The 18100-nt window shown below is 42.2% G+C and overlaps 1 protein-coding gene across 1 annotated transcript in view; it reads right to left on the bottom strand.

Annotated features, from left to right (window-relative positions):
• Positions 1-258: 258 nt before the first annotated feature.
• LOC104510891 (regulating synaptic membrane exocytosis protein 2-like) overlaps positions 259-18100 on the bottom strand; it is a 131033-nt gene continuing 113191 nt past the window's right edge. Inside the window, exons 12-16 of the mRNA XM_010153289.1 lie at positions 9840-9981; positions 5092-5204; positions 2287-2388; positions 1071-1210; positions 259-707 (exon numbers count right to left, since the gene is read on the bottom strand). Of these exons, the coding sequence (XP_010151591.1) occupies positions 489-707; positions 1071-1210; positions 2287-2388; positions 5092-5204; positions 9840-9981 (716 nt within the window). The 3' untranslated portion in view covers positions 259-488. The remainder of the gene's footprint in view (positions 708-1070; positions 1211-2286; positions 2389-5091; positions 5205-9839; positions 9982-18100) is intronic.

The following is an 18100-nucleotide window of genomic DNA, read 5'->3' on the forward strand; positions in this document are numbered from 1 at the left end:
GTTTAGAAGTAAAGAAAGGGTCTCTGTTTGCGTTGGGAGGACTTCTACAAAACTCGCAGAATCACATGGCAAAAAACTAGGGGCAGTGACAAGTACAGAAAAACTGCTGAAACACCAGGAAGGTAACACTGCTTGAGGGCTCTGTCCAAATGTGAAAAATACAACATTGTTAACAGAGTGAGAGCTTCCAGTTTGCCTCATCTTTGACTTTAGTTCGAATCTAAAGGTCTCTCTCTCTCTCTCTGTGTTTGGTTTTGGTTTTTGGATCATTATAAGCATTGGTGATAGCCGCTCATAGACTGGCCGTACGTGATATACCTTTGTTCTGTCAATTTAAGCCATCTCTCGACAGACAGACATATTTTTGGATAACTACTACAAGCAAAAACAGAAGTGATTGTCTCTCTCCAACAGTGTTTTTTTGATCACGTGAATATCTGGTTCCAATTGTTATCCTGGGCGATGTTTTTATTAGACAGCACCTGCTACTACGATCTAATGCAGGGAGGCCCTGTTGAACTTTCCAGAGATGACTGGGAAGCCCTGCGTGTCAGGGGAGTCAAGGTTGGATCCACTAGCGATGAAGGTGGAAATAATTTATACCAGCCTATTACCACACTGGACAGATCCAGTTCCTCCAGAAGGATCTGGGCAACTCCCATGAAGCATTTGTGGTCCATTCGGCCGTAGTCTCCCCAAACTATTACCTGGAAGAACATAAAATACAGGTTCAACATTGTCCCCAAATCCACGCTTATAAGTCCAGTCCTGCTGTATCTCATTATGGGTAGTGTAAGGAAGATGTTAGTCTTGAGAGTGAATCATTGCTCCCTCTCGTGGGAAAACTTAACGTCAGGACAGGAACGAGAGTCAACAAAAGAGAAATGTTTAATACAGCCAGACATTTCCCAGGTTCTGCATCCACAAGCCACAAGGACGTGTCCGCTGGTATTTATAAAATTAAATGCTTTGTTGAGTCGGAAAGGGTTTACGCATATTGCTTAAACTTAAGTAAACACCCAAGTGCTTCTCCAAATGATAGCCTAAAATGGGATTAAGAAGCAACTGACCTGAAGGACTTTACCCTGTGGACTTTCATCAAAAACCAGTGTCTGTTGGTACAAAGGATCAAGGGTCTTCCTTGCAATTCTCGTCTTCTTCTTAGCTATACATGCTCCATTTTCCAACAAATACACTTTGACATATGGAGCTGCAAACAGAACATCAGGGATTTTATGTTTGGACTTAAAAACTTCTACACTGCACATCTGAGCTGGAGGACAAATGCCTTAAAAGGAAGGTGAGTGGGAAGAAAATGACACGTGCTATCCTCGCTGTATAATCTGAATACAATTATATTTATAAAAGAAGTGACACAGCCCATAAGAAATCAATTTGATTTTTATAAGCCCTGAATTTAATGATCTAAGATATTACTAACAACAATTCCGTTTCATGTCTGTCATTCTAAAAACACTTCCTTTTGCCAGGAATTAAGTGTCACTCATAGCTACTCTGGAGTCTGTGTATGTTTAGGGGTCAGAGATACTGCAAAACAAAAGACTTTGATGTTTCACTGAAACGAGTATTTAAAAATGTCACTCTGATAACACAGGCACTAATTGCTCTTTTGTCTTCAGCTTCCTAAGGAGGTCGTAAAGTACCATTTTGGTAAAATGTTACCTAAAACAACTGTTCCAGTTGTTACAGTAAGCTGTGGCTGTGATGGAGCTTATACATCTCTTCTAACAGAGATTTCTATAAATAACCAGAACTTCAAAAAATGTCCTTATAAAGCCATACAATATTAAATCTCAGTTGTTATACAAATTACAGACACTGGCACTGGCTTAACCTGCCGTCTTGAAGCACTGTTGTGCACGGAAGGCCATGGCATGTGGGTCTGGTAAGCTGCTTGTCCAAAGCCCTTTCACCTTTTCTCCACCTCTTGGTTTGATGTGGAAGAAACACAGAGGACTTCATCGACATGGACAAAGCCCCTCTGAGACACACTACTTGCCTGAGATATGCAGAAATACTTCTGCAAATGTTCCTTCCAGAACGGAGGTGGAGTTGCTGAAAATCATGCCTTGAAAGGTAGCAGGGAAGGTGGCAAGAAGTGGGCACTGGCAGCAAGGATATAACCATGCGCACGTCCCTTGTTGAAAACCAAACCATACAAATGCAAACGTACTAACAAGGAGCTCACAAAGCTTCCGATCGATCCCCAGTTCTTCAACATATTCCACACTCTTGTTTTCTTTTCACGTAATTTTTTTTCCTTACCTGGGGTAGATTTGGAGCCAGGTTTTTGTGTGAGGCCACGGGCTCTGATGACTTCTACTTCTAACTGGCCCTTTTTATCCACCATTCCGATCTGGATGTCACCTGAGAGGGAGAAGAAGGAAGCCCACATTATGGAGAAGCAGTACAGCCTGGGAGACAGGGGATAAGAGTGACAAACAGATATACCAGTTTGCTTTTAGTTTGCTGCATTAGTGTGCTTGTCACCTCTCCTCCTGATCCCTTTAATTTCTCTTTCCTTAAACCAGGACTAAAAGATAAATATTCAGGAAGCATAGTGCCCTCTCTTGGCTTACAGTTTATACCAGAGCTCAGTATTTCTGATCCAAGGATCCAGGTAAATTTACAGAAATTCTACAGTATAACAGCCACACCTTTGATTGATTTTGCACCAGTGAATTATCTAAAGGCTCCGTACCTAGGACTGTTGCCCCAGCGTGCCAGTCACCGACACGCACTGCCCTGACAGTGGTTTGACCCCCAGAGAGGCTTAAAACCCAAACTCATGCTCAGAAATCACCTTGGCTGGACGTTTCACCCTCCAAGCTGAGATGCAAGAGCTGGCAGTGCAAAGGCTCCTTGCCTGATGTGGCAGGAAGAACAACCGACGGTAGAGGCTGACTTTGAAACCCTCCATAAGTGCCTGACTGGATCCTCAGCATCACCAGACAAGGCACAGTCATAGCACAGCTTCGGAGAACAGTGCCCTGCTCTCCAGGCTGCACAAAAGAGGTCTTCTTCTGCCAAAGTCTCTAACAAGGACAGTGGGGACAATTTTCCTGTTTTTATCAACATTCCGGACCCATTTCTGGTGTGAATAAAGTGATGCAACATGTTAAATAAGAAGCTCCTTTCACTACTAAGCAGTCAAACTTGTTTCTCTGCCTGAGTTCTGACAAGTGACATGTCCTGCAGATAAAGGAAACTGTTCAGCCCAAGACCGAGCACTGTTCCAATCCAGATCAATAAAATGCAAGCCAGCTGTGTGCCGCTGCTTAAAGCACTCTATCTCTATTGTTCCACATACCGTGGAATCGGCTGGGTAGAAATCTGAGAGGGCACTCAGAGTAAAAACTGCGCAAGACGACACGGGCAGTTATGTAACACTTGTGCAATTAATTGACTGGACGTATATCCTGAAACACCTGCATATGGATACAACTGACAGGTAAACTCTGACCGTCTAAAAAACACACCCAAAACCAGACAGTCCTGAACTACAGAAACTGGGGTCCAGATTTACACAGAGAGCATTTTGCAGTTAACTGGGCGTCAGATTTTCAGATGCTTGTCTAACGGTATATTAAAGTAGTGTTTGTGCCTTGGTACTTGAGGTATGACAGAGCAGCAGGAAGACCAGTCTTTTCATCAATCAAACTTTGCTGGAATAAACAGAGCTCTGTGTTGCGCTAAAAATAGTCCGCAGGAAAATTCCAACAAGCCTTTTTAAGAGCACCCATCTCTGTATCGCCCATCCAAAATAAAACATGCGGCAGGGAACCAGAAGGGGGAGCGGTAATACAAACATTTTCAAATCCTCACTAGTGAAAGGATACAACACAGATGGTGGAAATGGTTAAAAAGAATGATTGAGTGGTTTTTTTGGGGGTCAAAACCTGAGCCTTTAGTAACTGAAGCAGTTCTAACAAGTGAAAGTAAACTTATTGCTCAAGTAACCAGCAGAAAAATATTTAGTCAGGAAGCAAGATTAAAATAAATAGATGGGAGAAATCTAGACCCCTATATTCATACCACTTAGACTTTTATTGAGCAAGTAATCTCACAAATATCTTTCAAAACAAACAAAGATTTAACAAGTTTGATGCTTGTTAATGCGATAGAAAAGTAGCAGCTATTTGGACTGAAACAGCAACCCTTGCCTTATGGGGTACTCAAAGTATTCTCAAGGAAGTGTCTGTCTCCTTCTGCTCATGAGCTGGGAGCGGAACACTCTTCTGCAATTTTTCTTTCTGGCTCTCTCTCCTTTTTCCGAAGCATCTCAGTAGCCCTTCCTGAAGCCGATTTTCCCAAGACAGCTGTACTGAAGTTATAATTTCCAGCAGGAGAAGTATGGTAGCAGCAGTAGATCAAAGAGGCCTCACTTAGCATCCTAAGCATGTCTAAGAATGGCTCATATACAAGCAAAAACTTATCAAACCTTTCCAGAGACACTCACAGAGTACCATGTGGCTGTACACCTCCTGCTCTCAAGATACAGCTAATGCCACTATAGGGAAATCCAGACTGGTTTGGAATAGAGGAGACCACAGATAGGCCCAGGCAGCTACTGTAGAAAAGGGTTTTGAATCTTTCGTGGCAAACACTGGCTTTATCACCAACTGATTACTGGGCATTGCAAACGTGGGCAGAAGTTTCACCTTCTGGGGTTACTTCAGGATGAACCATGCTGGGACAAGCACAGAGTTTGGCTGGAAACTGTCTGTCACATCCAATATCGTCTGTGGCAAGTAAAGACAAACTCTGAACAGCTGGGATTTTGCAGTGAGCTACAACTGGAGAAGCTACAATAATTCTGAATGGGAAGTAAAGTGCAACCTGTATCTTCAAACTTCAAATGAGATTAGTAGACACTTCACATTCGGAGCAAATACTGTTGCTCACCCCATTTCGGATGCCAGCATGCTAGAAATACCAGTGACTCCACATATCTTCATGTTTACAGTGAAGGAAGCCACATTCTAAAAGCCTTTTTGGTGATGTAGTCAGTGTCTGCATTAGTTAATTGGCTTATTATTCATTCAACAGAGGAGAACATATTATTCTTACCCATGGCAGGGGTTGCTAGCGTTTGTCGGCCTACTAACTGGGCAGGTCCAAGTCCATCGAGGAAATCACTAAACTGACTGTCAGCGCCCAGCCGTACTCCAGGAAATATTAAGCTGAAGGAAAATAAAAGCTGGTTAAGCATAGGAACAGGATTAATTTCTATTGTCCTGCAGGATTTACCTTGAAAGCACTACTTATACAATGCAAGCCGCTCAGGATGTACAACCACAAGCTGTTCTGAAGGAAGCAGAAATGAGCTGTCCCCAAAGAAGTGTAGTGAAATTCTGCACATGGACCCAAAGTAGTCCATAAACCAGTTCTTGCTAAGGAGTTCTCCAGGGGCAGCAAAGAGCCTGACAGGTGAAAAAACTATTAGTGACCTTGTATGAGAAAACATAAAAAGTCTCATGAAATTTAAGAGCCTATCATTCTTCATTCTTGAACGCTTGATTCACCATGTATTCATGTTTTATGTAGTGAAATTCTGCACATGGACCCAAAGTAGTCCATAAACCAGTTCTTGCTAAGGAGTTCTCCAGGGGCAGCAAAGAGCCTGACAGGTGAAAAAACTATTAGTGACCTTGTATGAGAAAACATAAAAAGTCTCATGAAATTTAAGAGCCTATCATTCTTCATTCTTGAACGCTTGATTCACCATGTATTCATGTTTTATATCTATACACACATCCAAACCCCATCCACATCAGTTAGAAGACACAGGGAAAACAGAGGTATACACTAAATTAATCTGACGGTTGCAGCTGTTTCATGAAGCAGTAAACTGGTGGGTAGCGCTGGTGTTGATTAGAGCTAAACCTGATGCCACTTGCTAGCCAAGATATTTGGGTAGCCACATTGGGATTTACAGCTGGTACCCAGCCCTCTTTCAGGACACAGACTGAACTGTAACACATCGGCACAGAGTACATGTGGTTTTCCAAGCTGCTTTCTTGCATTGCAGAATCTCCAATTTCTTTTAATAGATGTACATTCTCCAAACAAAACCAAAAGAAAAAAACAAAATAGAGAGCGAGAGTGAATGATCCGTGGTGGGGAGACTCAGCTTTGACTCCCTCATCACAATTATAAGGAACAGAAGAACAGACTTTGAACCCTGTCTAGATAGCATCTTACCCAACAGGCCATCCACCATTCTGTACCTGCTGCTCCCCCCAAGGAAATTCCCTATTAGACTGGAGAAAACATTCACAAAACTTCCTAATAAAAAGAGCTAGTGTGAAAAGCTTTGATTTCTACAGACCTAGTCACTCAATTCACACTGAAAATTCTCTGCAAACCTTCATTAGATGGATAGAAAAAGTACCCTCCCCTCTTCAAGACCAACTGATCTTACTATGCCTGCACAAATGTAGACTGCCTGCAACTAAAGCTGGCCAGAAAATATCAGCAGAGTGCTTTTCACTAGACAACTGATTTACCAAAACATAAGCTTTGCACAAAAGTTGAGTTTTAAATTACATTTGAGAAGGTTTCTTTAGATGGAGGAGGAAAAGAACCTCAAAGTCTCCAGTCTGACCACCAGCCCACCAGATACAGCATCCACCTAAACCTGACATGCAGGTTCAAGCCACCCACCCCACCTGACAAGACACACAGTCTGCTTTTCTCCCCAGTGGCACTACTCATTCACTCTTCCCCCTGCTATGAAAAGTTTCTTGATCCTTTCTTTGTACTTCTCCCCTAAAACGTCTGTTATATTTTGCTACGGAATGACTAACAGCACTGAGAATCTTCACTTGAGAGCCTTCTCACTTTTCAGTCACCTCTAACCATACAGATAATGAAGGGTGTGAATGACCCTATTCACCTTAATGTGCATTAAATTCTAATTCATTAAACTCAGGTTACGAGTCAAGCAGAACATCACATAATACCTGCATTATCTACTGCAGGACTCTGCATTCTCATCTGAGCTATGCATTGGGTTGGGCTTATGGAATGCAGGATGAGGCATGACATTGCCAATAAACTGTGTCATCCTGGAAATAAAGTCAGTATCATCATGTACACACACAAGGAGGGAAAAGTAGCCTGTGCAAAGTTAATGCAAACCCTTCCTAACTGTCATCATTAGGCACCTACAGTAATATCAAGAGTCAGCTGAAGACAAAATACGATTCAAGCAATCAAAGTCAAAATCTCGCTGATCTTGATGGGAATCTCACAGGAGAGAGGAAAAAAATACCACATAGCTTCGCTATTCAAATGTAGAGGAAGTCTGAATACAAGGTGCTATTAAAAACCAATTTATGTTCACACTAGAAATAACATCTGAAGTTAAAGGTGACATTTCCAACATATGAAAAAGGCCTAGAAGAAGGAGGTGGAGAAGGAGAGAATTTTAGGATCAGCTGGCACAGGGCATGTACCCCGATTATGTGATGCGGTTGTGCAGCTTCCCCTCCACCTTGCAGTTGCGTCCAACTCATGTTCTAAAAATGGGGCAGTGATGCACACAGGGGAAGTGATTATACAGCAGAAGATTGTTTAGTTGGTCACCTTTCTTACAAGAATCTCTGCATCTAGCATTCTTCATTCACTGTGAACTAAACCCAGAGCTGCTGTAAACTAACATAATCCTACCAAACCCAAGTAAATTCACAGAGCGTCTGAGGGTTTGAGCTAGAGATAAATCACAGAACCATAGGAAAACAGAAGATTACACAGCAGTTTTCTAAGCCACAAAGTACAGCACCACGATGAACAGAGCCTTCTGGTATCCCTTTTACCTATAGCACTGCATCCTGTTAAGGGAATCTTTCTCCTACTGCATTGCAGCAAGACATATTTAACTGTTTATCATCTACCTCCTTTGGCCCATTCTCCTGGCCTTCCCTTCAGAGTCACTTTTAGATATTGGTGGTGTTCCTACTTCACTGGCCTTATTGTTTCTTTATTCTTGCCAGGGACTGGAATAGGGGATGTGAAGATCAGGGACACTGCTTAAGGCTAAGGTCACGTGTGAAATGTGTTTGAAGTTGGGAAACAAAGTTGAGGTATAATGAGGATCAGAAATCAGCTGGAAGAGCTGGTAGTTCTATCAAACCAAAAGGCTGGGACATATATGTTACTTCACCTTGAAGGCTGACCTACTTTTAAATGGCAATTTTCAAACTAAGTCCCAGTACGCACACCCAGCCTGCTGCTATATGTCCCAGTAATAAGCAAGCACTCCCTTTACCTCCCAGGCTTGCTTTCTTCACTGCTTTGCTAAGAAGCCAGTTCTCAAGTCAACAATTTAAGGCTCTACCTTGCAGTTTCTCTCCCCCACATGCCCCAGCCTTGCCAAAGCTGTTTACACACTCTGAAGGTAGAGCAAAGGATTAGGCTGTTCCCCTGAAAAAGTCCTTGCTGTCAGTGCTGGGCTCCCACCTCTCCCATATTGCTAACCAGGGAAACAGGCTCCCACAGCTCCTCCTGAGCAGGGTCCAGTTCATTGGGCCCTTTGTCACCATGGTGAGTAACTGTTCCCTTACAGACTGACATTCCAACCTAGAGAGAGGAAGGAGGGTGACAGGATAAAGTGCTGAAGGCTAAAGGTAATTTCCTATCAAACAGTCATACTGGAAAAACTGCTGGGGTGTTTCACTTTTGTCCCTCATTCTTAGCTACCTGCTTAACTACTCTGGTTTTGAGTTATTCATAGAATCACAGGATGGTTTGAGTTGGAAAGGACCTTAAAGACCATCTAGTTCCAACCCCCCTGCCATGGGCAGGGACACCTTCCACTAGACCAGGTTGCTCCAAGCCTCATCCAGCCTGGCCTTGAACACTTCCAGGGATGGGGCATCCACAGCTTCTCTGGGCAACCTGTTCCAGCACCTCAACACCATCATTGTAATAAATGAGGGTGGTGAGATCACCTGATGGTGGAGAAACTGCACCTTTACCCAGGTCCTTGCCCCTGGCTCTTTATACCTTATACAATGTGCATCAGCAATGGTGGTAACACAGTAAGCACACAGGAAGTTGAAGCCAAAGAATTCCCAGTCTCTAATTTTTTTTGGGTCTATAGGGTGGATTTGCCTACCCCTCCACTTCCCCTTTTGTGGGGAGGCATCTCCTAAGAATCCCCTAGCAACCACTGTGCCTTGGCACACATGGCAGAGTTCCACTGAGAGCTGTGAGGAGGCTGGAGTGTATTCATGCACACTTTTGTGCCAAATCTGCCTTTCTTGTCCTTTCCCACCTACCGAGTCATTCAGCAGTGAATGAAAGCAGCTGCCCCATTCCCTGCAGTCGTCTGCCTGATCTCAGCTGATGGGGCAGCTGGGTTCTGGGATAACAATTCTCAATAAAAGACTTGGAGCAACTCCAAACCAAACTTTCTGTGTATATAGTATCACTGGACAGAGTTATGTATCACAGGGATTTACATACAACATCTGAAGTTTAACTCTGAGTTAATCCAAACTTAATGCAAAGAAAAAGTACTCCAATGTTTTCTTTTGAATAATGTAGTCTGAATTTAGTTGTTGATGAACAAAATGCCTCACTGGATGGCAAGAAAAATGTGAATCATTAAGAAGTCCACTCTCAATTTCAATTTTCAAGAAATTTAAATTATGTGCCTCAAATAGTTCAGATTTGCAAATGTTTGAAGTGGAAGAATCTCTACACCGAGCTATCCCCCTTCAGCCAGAGCTGGGTCCTCTGTTCACATCCCGGGTTTTCTTACAAAGACAGGGGACTGCTCCTACATCACTGATGTCTTTCATGCCACTTACTTGCCCTCGGAGCTGTAACTATTTATGCTGCCGTCAGTGGATTCCCGACTGGGCTGTCGAACCATACGACTTCTCATCTCTGCTGCCATTCCTGTCTCTGTGCTTCTCTGTATCGTGCTCTTTAGCTTCTTGTTGCCAGCCTCTGAAAGCAGAGAAAGAGAAGCTATAGTTAGAATAACAACTTAGAGCAAAGCCTTTCCTTGCAGTTTTCCTCCAGCAAGTGATCTGACTTGACCACTCATATTCAGCAATACAAAAAGACTATTCTCATCGAAGAAAGAATCTATCTTCTTCAGTGGCACGCTGGTGAAGACTTCTCTTTCAAAGGGCTGCAGCCTAGGGCAAACCTTTGGAAATCAGGTGTCATTAATAACCTTTATACAGTCAGAATGTACAGGATGGATGACTCTGACAGTGCCTGCTAACTGTACACTCGGTAGGGCGTCTCTAACCGCCTTGTTTGTTAGGTTGGGTGGCTACAAAGTAAGTTACAACTCTCACAGGAAAGAAAAGGGATAAAAATCCTTCATGCATTCAACAGAAAAATGTTAAGCACTAAAATACTTAGTATCAAAAATACAATAATGTGTTTTGACCCAGCAAAATCTTACTTTTCAATACAGAAATTCTTCTAAGTAAACAATAAACATTGCATAACTTCTCTTCTCAGCCCCTCCTAAGCAGAATTAACTCTTTGGAGAATCCATGTGGAAGATGATGGACGTCACAGAGTCTAGACTTGCAGCAGAACACTAGAGAGTGACGCAGATCTTGTGAAATTGTACAGAGACTTGATCCATTTGGAAAAACTTCCATCACCCATTCTCTCAAATGCGATTTGAGTTCCACCTGGAAGGTTCTGCATTACCCTTGAGCACAGAAAGCTTCCGGTCCTTTACATAGGTGGTTAGGGACTGAAGGTGCAACGGCCAATCTACGATGAATTCTGCTGCCATGTGGCCGAGATTACGCTTCTAAATGACGATACTCCTTCTTAAAGACCTTTAACTGAAATACTTCCACCAAAGCCTCTGTGTGATGTAATAGCGTGTGTTGACTTCAAACTCCGTGTCCTGTTTGTTTTCCTTTAGTTCAGCCTGTCGTTCAATGGGTAACATGACTTTCTCTCAGGAACTAATGGACTTGATCAAGTTTCACCTAACTGCGTGCAAATACATTCCCTCGCATCTTCCCCTTCATTTGCTCTCTGCAGTCTCTGCTTCCTTTCCACAGTCTGCTCAGGGGAAAACCAGGAATGTTTCATCTGAAATTTTCATCTGAAAATTTTCATCTGAAAACCAGGAATGTTTCTTCTACCTGCTGTAGAACCGATCTGAAAATTTTTTCACCTTCTTGTTTCCTATGGGCACGGTTGATGTTTGGAGCTGACAGATCTCGACCTCCCTTCACGTAAAAGCCACGGATTTGGTATCCCCTGCATGGCCTGCCCATTGCTCAGGGTGATTAAACGTGCTGGTGGGAATAGCTGGCCCTTGCTCTTTGGGGCTGCAGAGCTGGTGGAGGGCAGGGAGAGGGCAGCTCCCCCCTCCCCCGGGGTCATCAGAGCAACCTCTTTGGAGCTAGCAGACAGAGAGAAAACACGGCCAAAGCAAAAAATAAGTAATCTGTGTATTGGGCTGAGAAGAGAGGGTGGCATAGCAGAAGGGGCTGTGATTTCCCATTTAAGCCTTCTGGACCAGAGGCTGTTTATCTATGGCCGCCCAGAGGCACAGAAACAAACGCCTCTGAGCAGAAAAAAACAGCTACTTCCACAGAACCTTTACTCTCTTCTGAGGCCAACAGTTCTGAGGTTTTGCTTTGGGACATGCAACTCTTCTGAGTTCCTGGTCCTTGGTCAGCTGAAAACACATTACTCAGAGCTGCTACGTGTGAGGTAGACTAGGCTAGACAAGGTGCACCAGGCAGAGCAGGCTCCGCTCCTAGACTGTGCGGAAGGTATTTGCTGGAACTTCAGTGGCTCCATACGTAGAAAACCAAATGCTACATTTTGGACCTGAGCTTTATCTTTAATAATAGATGGTGTGCCCAGCATATCAATGCTGAAAGGTGAGCTGAGCATCAAAAATGAATTGAAAGGCAGCCCAGGAATTATGACCCACATGCAGAGCCCTACGCCAACGCAGGATTCTCACATTTTCAGTAGCTACGCATTTGCCACCCGTGTTGTCTTCTGCCTCTCTCTCACTGGGATCTGTCTGAAAGTGCCCCTCTGTTTCCATCTGCTCCTGCATGGTAGGTGAGGATTATGGGATTTACCCCCTGCCTTCTTTTCTGGAGCCAGCCAGATCAGGCAGCATGACTGGAAGGCTAAAATATGGTGGGCAGCTGAACAGGGTCGCCTGTGAGTATTCACGGCTCAGGAAATGGGAGTGATGAGACACTAAAGGTGTAGCCACAAGATCATCATGACCTTGGCACAAACTGGGAAAGAGATGTTGCTCTGGACCACCTGGACAACACGGTGGGTACTGAAACTTAGGGATTAGAGCCACGCTGTTGGAAAAAATAATAAAGAACATATTCATAGAAATAATCACTGGAAAAAAATACCCATGGACTAAATTACAGAAATGAGTATTTTAGCTTTGAGCCACGGTAGAAATTGAAAATAGCAAGTGATTTTTTTTTTCTGACAAAGTAATTTTATGGTATCATGGATAACATCCATGTTGCTGTTTGAACATAGTTCTTAGCTCCACAGATTTGAAATGCACAGACCATGAAGGAGGAATCCTCGTGCATGGTCATAAGCAAGTCCACAGACTTGTCTCACTGTGCTGCAAATACCAGATTGTCTTTTTCCGAATGCTTTTCAAGTCGTTGCTCTCTGTCTTGGTGTGCCAGATTCCACTTCTTCGCTTCCTCATCAACATGTTTTTTTGAAGGTTTTGATTAAAAAGAATTCTTTTGCCTCTTGTTGTAACTGCTGCTAATATCCAAAATGTTTCCTGGGAAAACCAGAGTCCTCTTGCATATTTAATTTTATAACTTCAGTCTTAATATTCTGCAGTACAATCAGAAATAGAACATACAAGCAACCCGAGACAGAACAGTAAAATTTATCAGTAGTTTTATGGCATAAAGGGAATTGATTTTGCCCAAGACTAAGAACCAAAACACAAGTTGCATAGGTTTTGGAAGTTTTAACCTTGGTCAGTTATGCATATCATATTTTTTTGGTCTACTTCTAGCACAAAAAGTACCAAGAACATTTTATCTTGTTGCCGTACCCCTGCAAACTTCTCGGCAAAACGCCACTCTGCAAGGGAGGGAGGCGGATGGCGTGAGGCTGAGTCAGGACCTGCTGCTATTTCTAGAGGCGCCCCGGCAATGTGAAGTCACGCTGGGGTACAGCTTCCAGTCCTGCCTTGACTGCACAACAACATACAGGATTCGAACAACCACCAGTGTTTCTCCTGCTCTTGATCAATTTGGGGTTTTTTAAAACTTGCATTGGCACCTTGTATTACTTCTAATCTAGCAGTTCTGCATATATCTTTGGAACCCCGCCTTTATACAAAGAGCACAATTTCATGGAATATTTACGTTCAATACCTACGCGATGATATATTGAGAAGATACTCTCTTCTTGTCTGGGTATCTATTGGAGAATGCTTGGTCGTGCTCCTGGTCTCCTTAGCTTGATATGTACAATTAAATTCTATAATGCGTTACGGCCATCTGCCTGCACTGTGTCAATTACACTGTATTCATCGTGCAGACTGAAGATAAACTGCCTCTATACTGAACACCATTTAGGGGCAAAATTTACTCCAAAATGGTCTGTATGCTTCTGTGTGCCGTGTCAATGGTGTAAGGTTTTCTGTGTGCAGAATTGCAGACTGATGTGCATAAATTGCATCTAAACACACAGTTTAACAGGTACAAGCTAGAGAAAGACTCTTACAGAGCAATTGTGATGAACATGTTTGCAGATTTAATAACTGAAGGAAAAGGATCATAAAGCAGCCCTCTACAGCCACAAAAGATACACAGCTTGTAAGCATTTTGCAATTCATCAACAGCCTTGTTGTAGCACCCCTGCTAAAACACATTGATAAGTATGTACAACATGCTATTTCAGTCAACCTCTTATAAATATAGCCTGTAGTGATTCCTTTATAGTCTCACAAGATACTGGTCCCTGATTTTGGTTTTCTCAGATGAAAGTAAATTAATGGAGATCCTGATCTAAGTAACGGTGAAGAGCAAAAAGCAAGGTTGTTAGATTATGTACTATCTTACATCTGCATAAAATAGCAATGTAATTGATGCGTCCTCAATTTCTGTACTTCCTAATCCCCTTCAGGTAGAGCAGTCAGGAGCAAAACATTATAGGCAAAAGAATTACATTAGTGAGAAAGGATCAGTGAGAGTATCTAGAGAATCAAGATGGCATACTAGAGATACCTCAAAGCTAGCTCTACGTTTCTCAAGGCATCCAATTCAGAGAGGACAACGCCAGGACAAACTGCCCAAAATGACTTGTATCCACGACTGCCCTTAGCAAAGGCATGACTGCGCACGGCATCACCACCAGCCTGGGATCCATGTGGCCTGGGGACCATCCTCTGCACTCCATGTGGTGCCTGGAGGAAGTTACTACATTTTGCTCTTGTTTCAGTATAGTAGGTCTGAAATAACGTGAGGGGCTGCGCCACGGTCTGCTGGAGTAAAGCTTTTACCCTGTGGTGCCAAGGTGTGCACATGCCACAGGGCAAGGCTAGGTAGGGGACAAGAATATGCAGGGAGACAAGCTTCGTGACTTAGTCAACAGGAGGGTGCTAGAGAACTCTGTAGGGCAGTAAAAGACAATCCTGCCACGGTCTTCGATGTACTGCCTACTGGGAGAGGCGTCTTGAGTGGGCACTGCCCAGAGTCGTATCTGAGGGCACCAAAAAAAGAAGCAAATTTACACAAACGCAGCAGCTGGGTATGTGGCATGGAAAATTCGTGACGGGTTCAAAAGAACACTTCGGAGAACAAAGCAAACACCACTGCTAAATCCACTAATGAAAGGGATAAGGAGAAGGGTACTAATACTCAGTGTCATTGCATGACTCAAGGGCAAATGATTCACGGTATCAAGCACGCTCATGCATCCAAAGAAAGCCTAAAAGGACTGCAGGTCCAAGCCAGCACTGACTGAAACCTGGCTGGATTGTGACCATATTGTGTCAGGTTTGCACAGTGACAGTGCGAGACATCAGTGAGATTACGCCAACTGGAATATCATAGAATCACAGGATGGGTTGGGTTGGAAGGGACCTTAAAGATCATCTAGTTCCAACCCCCCTGCCATGGACAGGGACACCTTCCACTAGACCAGGTTGCTCAAAGCCTCATCCAGCCTGGCCTTGAAGACAGCCAGGGATGGGGCATCCACAGCTTCTCTGGGCAACCTGTCCCAGTGCCTCACCACCCTCTCCATGAAGAATTTCTTCCTGATGTCTAATCTAAATCTCTCTGCTTTCAGTTCAAAGCCACTACCCCTTGTCTTATCACTACGTGCCCTTATAAAAAGCGAGGGGGTCATCCTCAATTCAAAGGACTATAAAAAGAAAAGCCAAGCGGCACGTTTCCTTCTGGTCCTTTCTGATGTGTTACTCATTTTACAACATCAAATTTGGCTGCTTGGAGACCTGCTGAGTTACAAGTTCTGCAGCATCCTACTCACTCTGCATGTAGCACTTTTAAACAACAACAAAATATATTCACAGGTGAATTGACAAAGTGCCCCTTGGACTGTAGTCCTAAAACAGAGAAAGAAGAGCTAACTCAGACAGCATTTCTAATTCAGACAGCATGTGTACATCTCCCAGGTGAGCTCAGCAGTAGGTGGATCTCAAAGATTGAAAGTTCACAGTGACTACAGACAGAAGATAAATAGTAAAAAACATTACTTTTAAATACAGCTTTTTCCTAAACTTTATATCCTGGAACGCACCACTGCACTTTGTGTATTCTGCTATACCCTCCTGAATATATTATGCTGTTCATAAAAAGACACCTGAAATATTGCAGTAATGCTTCCTCCAACTACCTCACAATATATTCAAAGAAAAGAGGATGCAGTTTACATCCCGAGGTTTAGAAACCAAATGTAAAACATCATGTACTTTTCCCCATTTCTATTATTAAAACAAATCCACAAACAACATTTATACTGTTATAAATAATGAAACCTCCTAGAAAGAATATTTACCTTGTCAGGTCGGATAATTTATCAAGACCTTTTTTTTTTTTCCAGGAGTTGGCAAAAAACTGTATCCTCATAACTCTATTTATAAACCCACACATTCAGCTGGTAACCCAATTTCATTCCCAATAAATATTTTCAGGTAATACAAAACAAATTGTTCAATTAGTCCCTTAATATACATGGTATTTTTTTTCTTATATATTTAGAAACAAAGGAACACTTAGAGACAAAATCATCAATCCTAAGACAATGAGACTTTTGCGGTTAATGGTTATAATTAATGCTTTGCTGGTATTTTAGCCAGTGAACTGCAGAATCTCAGCTTTTGACTCTGTTACTCATTGAAAAGCAAACTTGCAAACTCAGATTCTTAACAGTTTGCTTTCAAAGGGAAGTAACTTTACTGATCCAGCAGCTCCTATTGACTTTTGTGAAGCTGAAGCAGTAGTCTAAGAACAAATGACAAGAACTGCTTAAGGTCTACGCTCAAAACAAAATCAACAAGAGCTTGAAAACCAGGTCATTACTTACTACCTGACAATGGTCTCAAAACTTTAAGCAACTGCCTTTACAACTCTTGTCTCCTTAAGATAAGATGGCCTTAGGCATATTTACTGGAAATAAAAAAGTGAAAACAAGCATGTGGTTTTGTATAATTATCCTGAAACATATGGTTTTCCCACATCAGGGAAGAAAAACCTGTGTCTAAGCAGGACACATGGATCTTAAGGAAAAGCAAGGGTATTTGGTAAGAAAATGTGCAGTTATGGCTTCATAAATTACTAGCATTTTCTGTCCAAAGATTTTTAGGTTAATAGTTTTGTCCACGAACTTGCAATGAAGTGAAATGAGCCCCTGTCTGTCAGCTAAAATGAGGCAATCAGTGATGATATATGGTAACAAGTTTTTACTGCTGGGATTGCGCTAAACGCTCTCTATAAACATATGAAATAACAGCATCTTAATTACTTTGTTCACATATACGCAAAGAGCTATATAAAAGCAGAATATGTAAATGAAACTGATAATAGGTATACATGTCTAGTTTTTCCACTCTTAAAGCCTACTTCAGTGAAATTCAATTAGTAGCACAACAAAGTCATGTTTCCAACCTATTATTTACTATATAAACAGTTTATAAAATTTCAAGCACTCATTTTCTCATATACTCTTGGCTTTGTCAGGCTGCAGGAGAAAGCGAGATGGAATGAAATAAGCTCAGAAGAGCTGTTTGCCCTTCAACAGTAACAGTTTTACAGGAAAACACAGCATTCTATTCCAACATTGCTATTTACCAGCCAACCCTTAGAAGAGAACTGACATATGGTATAGAGACAACATTTGTCCACTGAAAGGGTGCTGGGACACAGCTGCCAGCTAGTACAGGAGAGGAGAACAAAACTGTAATGCAGAAGAAAGTAGAAGGGATTCTTCAGATAAACTAAGCCAACAATTTATTTCTTTAAGAATTTAAACATATTAAGTAACTGCATGAAGTCTTCTTTGGTTATAGACAGCCATTACAATTTTTGTAAATACGAGACTTTCTTTTTAAATAAGACCCTTCACAATTACAAATACTCCAGTATTTATTATTAAAGTACAAAAGGATAGTATGATTACTAAAAGCCAATGTTTTACAAGATGATTATCACCAATGAGACGATTTATAAGACATCACTAATAAAAAACTTTACTTTTGCCATGCATCTTCAAAAAATTTCCTGCAGTGTATTGTACATAGTGGCAACCCAATGTCTAATTCTTCTAATAATTTCCATAAAAACTGTAAATTGAAACACTGTCAAAAACACTGGTGCCAAAGCATCTTCTAGGAAAAAGATGTTCCATGGCTTTTTGTAGAGTGGAAAAGTTTCTGAATAATAACTCAGCCCGAACTTAGTGACACAGCACACCAGCCAGGAGATATTACAGCTTCAGAAAGAGTCCTCTCCTTCTTCTCACACAATTAGCAGCCTGTTAATTGACCTGAATATTCTGTACCTTTTCTGTAGCTTGATTCGTTCAGACTGTAACT

The sequence above is a fragment of the Eurypyga helias genome, unplaced genomic scaffold, assembly GCF_000690775.1.
Source record: "Eurypyga helias isolate BGI_N326 unplaced genomic scaffold, ASM69077v1 scaffold18220, whole genome shotgun sequence".
NCBI lineage: Eukaryota > Metazoa > Chordata > Aves > Eurypygiformes > Eurypygidae > Eurypyga > Eurypyga helias.